Genomic DNA, 9,247 nt, shown 5'->3' with positions numbered 1-9,247 from the left:
GCAAATCATGAACGCTCGTGAGCTATCAAAGCTCTGCAAGGCAGTGAATCTATTCTGAATTATACCAGTGGGAAATCTAGCCTTTAATTTTAGTTCTTGAATTAGCAGTTGTTTTAATCACATGAATGCAGCCTGCCAGGTTGTCAGGGCCACATATGCGGAATTCAGAACTGTTGCTTCAGTGGAGCCCTAAATATGTAACGTTTCAGCAAAGCCTTCCCCTTTTTATTGGGTTTATGGACCATTAAGTTGAAAGTGTGATAGAGAGTCGTGCGACAGCCAATGGTAAACTGGAGCAGGAGCAGCCTGCTTCATCACTGCCTTGTGCAATTAGGGAACAGCTCACAGGTCATTTGGTATTAATTGACCCCATTAGGAGCTTGAGCACTTTATGAATGCTATTATACAACATGATAGCAGGGGACTCAAATCAATGACCCTGGCGGTCCCTTTCCATCTGACAGCCTCTCTTGAACAGATCTGGCTTATAGGGCCAATCTTGTTGAGCACCGTGGAGCCACACCAGGAGTTCAGCCACTCCAGTTTCTACCCAGCAACAGTCAGCAAACACCAAATGCCGGTTCTGCTGCACGTGGGACTGTCTCTCAGATGTGCTACGTGGAGATTTTCTCCAGAAAGCCCAACAAATGGTGTAGTCTTCTACCACTTTTCTGATAGGGATGAATATGCTGAGCCATTTTGAACCTTATGTTACAGGGCCAGAGATTCCTTAGAGGTGACACTGCATCTCTGGAGGGGTCTGAAATGAGATTTGCCTGTTATTTCTTTCCAGAAGCTCAGGCAGTCATGTGTCTGATCAGTGCTGCTTTTCTGATACCCTCCTGCCCTCTTGCCCATGTTCTAGTTTGCTGTAGCTAAGGAGGAAGCTTGGTTTTTGCCTGAATTTTTATGCTGACCTGCGAGGTGAAATGCAATATGTTGCAGTAGAAGATGCTGCCGTATCGAGTAGGGCTGGAGTAGTGCCTGGAGAATAGAGAGGAGAAGTAAGTGTTCATTCCTCTTCAGAGATTCCTCCTTTGACCTTTGTTTTTCTCCATCTCTGTGCTACCTTTTTTCCCTCTGTCTCTAGAGAGCATGAAAGCAATCATCTTAAAAAGGGGCGAATGATTCATGTTCGATCAGCTCCAGCCTGCTCCGTATAGGATTCTTCTGCAGTGAGCCAGAGAAGAGCCTCCGTTGAGTTGTTGCTGGCAACATCCCGGCTACTCACAGCCGTGTGGCCATGGAGAGCAGATGAGGGCATGCGAGCGTCTGCGCTGCCTAAGCCGAGGAAGGATGACCTATACTGTTCGGCACACAGCTCGCAGCTTGCCTCCTTTCCTCTGGGCACCAGCTCTGCCGTCAGACAGCGGCTGGCTGCTCAATGTGGGAGTGAAGAGCTTGGCTGTGCTTGCATCGGGGTCTAGCATCAGGGAAAATTTTTACAGGGATGCCAGCAGCACCTTTGAGCGTACCTGAGATCCGATTGCTGGGGTAGATTTACATCTAAGTTTTTTTTCTTTTTTTTTTTCCTCTTTTTTCTTTTTGTTTTTTTTTCCTTTTTTTCTTTTTTATTTTTTTATTTCTGAACTCTCCAGCTCTTACACCCTGAGCACGTCCACCCCTCGGAGGTCCTGTCTCAGCAGCAGCCCCCCAGCCCGCAGTTACTCCAGCATCCCTCGGGGCGCCGTTTTTTCATTCCATTTCCAACTCTCGCCCCCAGCCCCTCACCGCCCTGCCAGCAGCGGCCGAGAGCCCCCTGCCCCCGTGCTCTTCACCCTCGGAGGCCAATTCCCGGCCGGGGGTGTCCCCACTTTTTGACCCCCCCCCCCCGCCCCGGTACCGCGGCTTTGTTCTGCGCAGCGGTCGGGGAGGGGGGGGGGGCTCGGGGCTGCCCCTAGCGGAGGCCGCCCGGGGGCTTCCTCTGCCGGGGAAGGGGCTGCTGTGCCTCGGGCACCCCAGGGGGCGGGAGCTGCCGCCTGGAAGTAGAAAAGGAGGACTAAAAAAGAAGGCGGGGGGAGAGGCTGCGAGCCTGCCGGGCGGCGCTGGCCGCCGCAGGGAGGAAGAGGAGGCAGGGGAGGATGCGATGCTGCGGCTGAGCCCCGCCGGAGGAGGAGGAGGAGGAGGACAGCATCCTCCGAGGGGAAGGAGGGAAGAGGGCAGGAGGCGGCTGAGCTCGCCCGGAGCCTGCTGAGCCCTCCGGGGGGCTCTGCTGGCACCCGAGGAAAGTTTCCCGAAGAGAGGGAAGGCGGCATGTGAGAGCCTCGGGCACCGCAGAGCCGGCGCTGCAGGGGACACCCGGGGCACCCGCTCCCTCCGGCTCCAGCCCAGGTAAGCATCCCCGCTCCCAGGCACCCCGGCTCCCCCTGGCCCTGCCCGGGACTTTCCCGGAGCTCTGCCCGGGGAAAAGTCCGGTGTTTCTCCCCAAAAAACTGCCTGCGGCTCTGTATGGGAGCCTGGCTGGGCGCCGCGGTGGTGGGAGCTGCCTGGCTGCAGTTGCTGCTTGCTGCTCGCTGGGGTTTTTTCCGTGGTGCCATCGCACCCCTGGGAAGGAGGCTTGCTGATGGGCTTCAAATATTTTGGTTGTTCTGCTCCGGTGAAATGGTGCGGATGGGTGACAGCTCGATCCCCCTCGCTGCAACTATGAGGGAAGCGCAGTTAGCGGTGGGTGATCCTGGTGATGCTGGCATGGCTAAAGGGATGCTCCTAAAATGCTGGCTGGGTATGTCAGCATGTCCTTGGAGCTCCAGGAACTCTCAGAGCTAGGAATAAGTCTCTGTTTGGCCCCTGAGAATACACGGAGGGGTGAATATTCCCCTGGAAGGAATCGCTGTGTCCTCTGGATTTCCATTACTCGGGTTTGGATATGCAGCTTTTTTTCTTTTTTCTTTTTTTTCCACCTTGACACTAATGCATTTCTAGCTGAAACGTTTGGAGAAAAAACTAGATTCTAGCTGATAAGAAAAGAACCTGTTTCACACAGCTCAAAGAAAACTTTTCCCTCCCCTAATGAAAAGGAAACTTGTCATTTTGGACAGGATAATTTGGCTGGAAGGAAAGTTGCTCATTTTTGAGCTGGTTAACTTGGTAAAAGTGGAAGCAGGAAGGTAAAAGCTGCCTGGTATCAACAGTGGGAAGAGCCCCCCACTCGTGAATTCCAGTGGCTGCATGGAGGATGGAGAGGGACCCCTCGCCCCATAGCATCAGCCCGTGCTCTAGGAGATGACAGGCTTCAGGAGAATTACGATGCTTCTGTCGTATGTGGCAATCAGTGTAAGGACGGGCTTTGTGTTCCAGGGTCTTATTGCTTAGAGGACGGTGTGAGGCATCCTGTGAAATTAGTTGGTTTTTGCTTTATCTTCTACTGCTCTGCTGGCTTTCTCATCCCCGTTTCCTCTGGCTTCCCAGTGTTTTGGAATCCCCTCGGTGTACAAGCCCCAGAATTAAATGAGATCTTAACCCCTGCCTCTACTTCTGACCACTCCAACTAGCTCTGTGTGATGGTTCTGGGTACGTCTCCACACAAGTAACACAAACGAGTGGGCTTTGACTCTCTGTGCTTTGCTTTGATGCTATCCCAGCGTGCCTGGTGGCTTGGTCCCCCAGTCACCCCCATGTGCTTTTATTCCTCACCCAAGTGTGCATGGCACAAATGCTTGGATTCACGTTTTTACAGCTCCACTCTGGGCTGTGTCACGGCTCTTGTGTTAGACCTGGCCCTTTGAACTTACAGAATCCAGGTTTGACAACCACAGATGCAACTCCAGAAGCCCAGATTTTTTTTTTTTTCCTTTTTCCTTTTTTCCCACACTGCCTGCTCTGGTCTCTGACCTTTTGTGCAGGCTGCTACTGATGTGTTCCCAGACGCCCATCCCAATGGGCCTCCTAGAGTGATGGCTTCTGGCAAGCTACCCATCACCGCTTCCACTGCAGCAGTCCATCTCCAAACTTCCCGTCTTCCCTCGTCCCCTGCCAGCAGGCAGGTATCTGCCAGCGCCTGGCCAGCCCCTCGGCACAGCCCCAGAGCTCTCTGCCTGTCCTAGGCTGACCCGAGGAGGGACCGCTGCCTGCACCAGCCCAGCTGCAGGGTGAAGGGTCTCCATCCTTCTCCAGCGTGTGCCATGTCCCTATTTCTGTACTGTAGATACGATCCCCTCCCGCCTTCTGGGAAGTGGCTATGAATGCCTGGGAAAAGCTGATGGTAGCAGCACCCACCCAGAACCTGCTGGAGTGAACTGTCCTTGGGACAGGCTGCCCTGATTTGTTATCGGTAATGATGCCTGAACAAGCCTCCTTGTCCTCTGCTGTTACATCCTGGGGTGATACGGGGAGGATTTTACCCCAGCTTAACCCCCTGCCCTCCTGGTGATAACCAAGAGCGGTGGCAGACAGGGAAAAAGAGCTACCAGGGTCTGTGCTGGCTGTTATCACCGCAGCCTTGAAAGCATCCAGAAACCAGCACGGTCCCCTTGGAGTAATTGCAGGTGACAGGTGTGATGGGTGCCGGGTTGAAGCTCCTCTGGAAAATCTCAGTGGGAATGTGCCCTCTGGTCTCTGGCTTGCCTAGAAGCAGAGGCAGCCGGTGTGTTTGTTCATCCCGTTAGGGCTCGGCCCACGATAGCTGCCTGGCTCCCCAGGAGCATGGATTCTTGCAGGGTGGAAGCTGAGGAGTCAGGAGGGAGCAAACCTTACAGAAAAAAATCCGTGATGTGATTTAACGTGTGTGTATGTTTAACCAGAAGCTGTCTTGCTGCTGTTCCAGGGCTGGTGAAAGAAGCAGAATTAGGGCTCCAGCTCACATCAGCGTGTCAAGGTTCCCACGCAGAATAAAAGGACACTGCTGGAAAAACATCCGTATTGTTAGCCCGGCTAATGGAGAAAATGCCCTTTCTCTCCTGCACATTGTCTGTTCTGAAAAAATCTTTGCCTGCAGAAAGGCTTCCCTAGGCAGACATCCCCAGATGAGGAAGAATTGAATCCTTCAGTGCGCCCGTGCCTGTCAGCTCCAGCTGATGTCTCACTCAACAGAAACTTCACTGGAAGTTCACTGCTGCACTTCATTCAGGTCTGAACAAAAGCCTGAGCAAAGGCAATGAGATGTGACACTGGAGAGAGCAGCAGAGAGAGCTTTGCCTCAGCTGGAGGTATGGGAAAAATTTATACCCTGGGAAGCATGTTGGAAACAGCCGGCTGATCCCACTGGTGTGTTTCAGGGTGATGGGTGAGGGGGTTTTATTTTTATTTTTTTTCTGTTGTTGTTGATGATGTTAATTTAGTGGCTGCAGAATTAATAGCACAACAGTGATTTTTGGCTCTTTCAGTAGAAATCTGCACAGTATCAGTTTTCCCCTTATGAAATATTCGACAACAGAGGCAGGAAGAAGCTAGGGAGCCAGGCAGGGGAGTACAAGAGAGCAGACTGCAGTTGTTTGCAGTCAGGCTGGGGAGAGAATTGCTCTCCTGCCTGTAAAATCAAAGGCATCACCAGCAAACTGCTGGCAATTTGGCTTCTGGCAATTTGGCTTCCCAGCGAAGTTCAGTGAACACAAAGCCAGCTCCGATCACATCCAATAACCTCTGCCATGGACAAGTTGCTCTGGTCGGCCAGGGCTATGTGTCTTAGGAAGGGCAGGTCCCCACATGGGACCTCTCCCAGCTCTGTCTGCTTGTGCAGGAGCTTTGCACAAGTTTGGTTTTACACCTGCTGAGGCAGACAGGCTTCCTTGCCCCTTCTGTGTGATCTCCTGTGATCACACCCAGCGTGGTGTGATGTGTGTGATCCATATTGTCTGGGCCATGACTAGCTCTGTGAGACCAGCTGCTGCCCGAATGGACAACAAATACAGCTAAAGAAGCTGTATTTTAAGGGAAGAGTGGGTGGAGCAGAGTCAAGAGAAGTAGGCAGCAGGTCCCAAGCCTGTGTGAACCATGTCTGAGCTGATGGTGTGGGTCTGTCTGCTCAGCCACACAGCTGCCGTGCTCTGCTGAGGCTCAGCCTGGAGGCAGAGCCAAGGTCTAGGCCCCAGGGCATTGCGTGCTCGGATTCAGTCGTGCTGCATCCATCTGGATGGCTAAAGGCATTGAATGCACTGACCTCAGTGCTTCAGCCTGAGCTGGCTGCGTGTGACCAAGGCCTGGGAGAACCCAGACTAGAGAACAGGCCTGAATTTTCACTTAGCTTTTGGTACCAGCAGACTTGGAGAAAATGCTGGTCACCTTGGATGATGGTGGACAGTTGCCTTTGGCATGTTGCTCTAACAGCCGCATATTCTTCTCTTCTCCAGGGATTTCAAGGTAGCAGGAGACCAGCAGTAGCCTTCTCAGCACAGTGTGTGCCCTGCGAGGACTGAAGTGACCTCTGAGACTCGCCTCAACATGTTCAGCGAAAAGAGCAGCGCCTCTTTGACCCAGAAACCCATCCAGAAGAAGACACGACCTCAGGGCCTCCCCTCCCCTGCTCTCTGCTGCGCGTGTGGACTTTGCATCATGCTGGCAGGGATCAACATCACGTTAGTGGGAGCGTTTGCGTTTGGGACCTTCCTGCCCATGAACAACCCCCCCATCATCATTGGACCCATCTTGCTGGTGGTGGCCTTCACCTTCTTTGGGGCCTGCTGCATCTGCAGCCGGAGGCCACCAGCTCACGGGGCCAGAAAATCCAAGCCGGGATCCAACATTGGTCTCATCAAACCTGGCAACACAGCCTTTGAAATTGAAACGAGCGAGCACACAGTGCAGGACACCACCGCTGTCCAGCTGAGCCCCACCAACTCCCCCATCTCCTCGAAGAAGTCCACGCCGGTGCACGAGAGCACGAAGACTTGCAAGCTCTTCACCATGGAGGGCAATGGGCCCGTGGCCAAGTACACGACAGGAGGAGAGGCGATACAGCTCAACTTGCCCAGGGACATGGCCGCATCCTAAACCCGGGCAGAGCTTTTACCAGCAGCCAGCCAGATGCTGCAACGGGTGGGCTGGAGTCTGAGGCTGAGGTGCTTGTGGAAAGCCAGCAGGCAGGCTTCTCTGAATCAATTTAAGGAAGAGGGATGCCACAGCCAGAAAACACCGGATTTTTGCTGAAAGGAACGTGCCCGTTACTTGGCTTCACAAAGAGAATTGCTAATGATGTTGCTGTGAAAGGATGAACTGAAAAGTTCCTGGGAAAAGACCGGCTTTTTGGGGAGCAGAGTGGAAGAGTTCTCCTCCTGAATTAATTTGTCTAGCAGAAGGTGGAAATGTGGTGGCTGAAGGAGGGGCTACACAGGGTGCTGACAAATGACACGCATATTTTTTTTTCCAGAAGTGAAGCAAGTCTTGAATGTAATGGAAGCAGGAATGCAGTAAATTACAGCTTGCTGCCACTCAGTCACAAGAAGATTTCAGCATTTTAGAGCCGGGCTTTTTGGCAGTAGGGACAAAATATCTGTGTTTACTGTTTGAAAAAGCAATGTGAAACAATCTCCCCTCCTCTGAAAATCCTTGCCCCATTTCTCCTTCAGTTGGGTGACTTTACCATCTGTGATAAGAGACGATGAATCACAGGGATTGCAATTAGCACTGGCATTTTCCTCTTGTTTTAATCATGCTGGGCTGCAGTGGTGCTGCTGGGAGGTCAGCCAGGCCAAACCCTTGGGGACAAGCTCCTGGGGTAACTGGAGGCTGGGAGAGCCTGCAAATGAAATCTTTGGGCAATGATTATATCCTGAGCGCTGGGGGGAGGCATCTTTCTTTCCATCATTTTATGGAAGGCTGGACTGGGACACATCAGCTTGGGGCAGGGGGCAAATAGTTGTATGGGTTTCAGTATAGCTGTGCTGGAAGGTGCTGACTGTATCTCCTTTCCTGACGTGCCTGCCTGACCCATTGCACAGTGGGCAATCAGTATGGAACTCCTTGCTGCAGGAAACCAGCTGCTAAAGGCGCTCCTGGGATTGCGAAGCAATGGGATGAGTTTGCAGAAGAGAATTCCTAAAGAGCTGTTCAAGGCAAAGGCACCAGGATAAAACACAGGTGTTGCTTGCCCAGAGTGCTCTCCCAGCCTCCAACCAAGGCGCTATTGCTTGGGAGTTTCCTGAGCTGGAAGTGGCGCCTGTATTTAGTAGCCCTGAATTGATTTTTTTTTTCTTCTTTTACTCCTCGAGTGTTTGTCAGCTTTTATCGTTTGTGCTCCTGCAGCATGGAGTTGTACAGCTTAATGAGAGGCCATAAAGGTCACTGCCCTTGTTTTATTTTCAGCCTGCACCCTACTAATTCTCCTTGATACCCCAAGCTCCCAAATTAGACAGGCCAGCAAACAGCCCATGCCTCCCCACACCACTCAGGTTTTCTGGGGCCTTTGTCATGTTTCTTTCTGTCATCTATTTCCAGTGGTACTTCACATCTCTTGTAGACAGAGGGAGGTAATGCTTCCCACATTGGCCAGCACCCCATTCAGCCCAGCATCAGCACCTTGCCAGGCTGAGGACATCTCAGCCCCGAGGCTTTAACCAGCAGATGGGTGTAAGGAGAGGTGGGAGGGATGAAAGGGAGATGGCTGATGTGTTGGGTTAAGGGATGGCCCCTGGGCACATGGAGGGGCTGGCCAGAAGAGCCATGCAGCTGTACAGGCCATGCACGGGGTGTCCTCATTGCTCTGGGGAGCTGCTGGGGAGCTGATGGCCCATTCATGAGCTCAGGGAGGATGAGGTTGAATTTCATGCCTTGATGAGAGGGAAGAAAAACTCTGGCTTGAATGCTGCAACAGTTTGCTGCCTTGAACAACTGCTTCTACACCGGAGAATGACTTGTGACACCAGTGTGATTTTAGCAGGGCTGCTCTGCTGGCTGGAAGGGGCAGGAGCAGGCCCAGGAGAGGGACTTGTCTCTGGAAAATGTGGGTTCAAGTCTATGCTACAGCCTCCAGGTCCCGGGCAAATGGTTTAATCGTACTGCTGCTCGGCTGCCTGCCTGTGCAGGAGGGAAAATAACTGCTCCCAGCTCCACAGAGCCGCTTTGAAGATGAGCACATTGCCAAACAGCAGGGCTCATATCAGCACACCTGAATCTGGAGGCTGCTTGAAGGTGGACGAGTCTGTGTGGTCTGATCTCTGCGTGATCCCCTTTAGAGCTCATTTTCATGGGCAATCTGCACTTCCAGCACCAGCTCCCCTTTGGCACGTGTGAACTGCTGTACTGAACAAAAGGCTCCTGTGATTTTTGCCTGCTGGTGATTGCTCTAGCAATTGAACAGAACAGGTTGCTGGTCTGT

General features: G+C 52.6%; 1 protein-coding gene across 1 annotated transcript; it reads left to right on the top strand.

Annotated features, from left to right (window-relative positions):
* The first annotated feature begins 6,375 nt into the window (after positions 1 to 6,375).
* Positions 6,376 to 6,924, top strand: TMEM275 (transmembrane protein 275). The gene has a single exon (XM_035537466.1). It carries the CDS (start codon positions 6,376 to 6,378, stop codon positions 6,922 to 6,924), a length of 549 nt encoding a protein of 182 aa, XP_035393359.1.
* The last annotated feature ends 2,323 nt before the right edge of the window (positions 6,925 to 9,247 follow it).

Source organism: Cygnus atratus, chromosome 8 (assembly GCF_013377495.2).
Source record: "Cygnus atratus isolate AKBS03 ecotype Queensland, Australia chromosome 8, CAtr_DNAZoo_HiC_assembly, whole genome shotgun sequence".
In the NCBI taxonomy this organism is placed as follows: Eukaryota; Metazoa; Chordata; class Aves; order Anseriformes; family Anatidae; genus Cygnus; species Cygnus atratus.
Note: the sequence above shows the minus strand (reverse complement) of the source record. Positions and strands in the feature narration are given on the sequence as shown.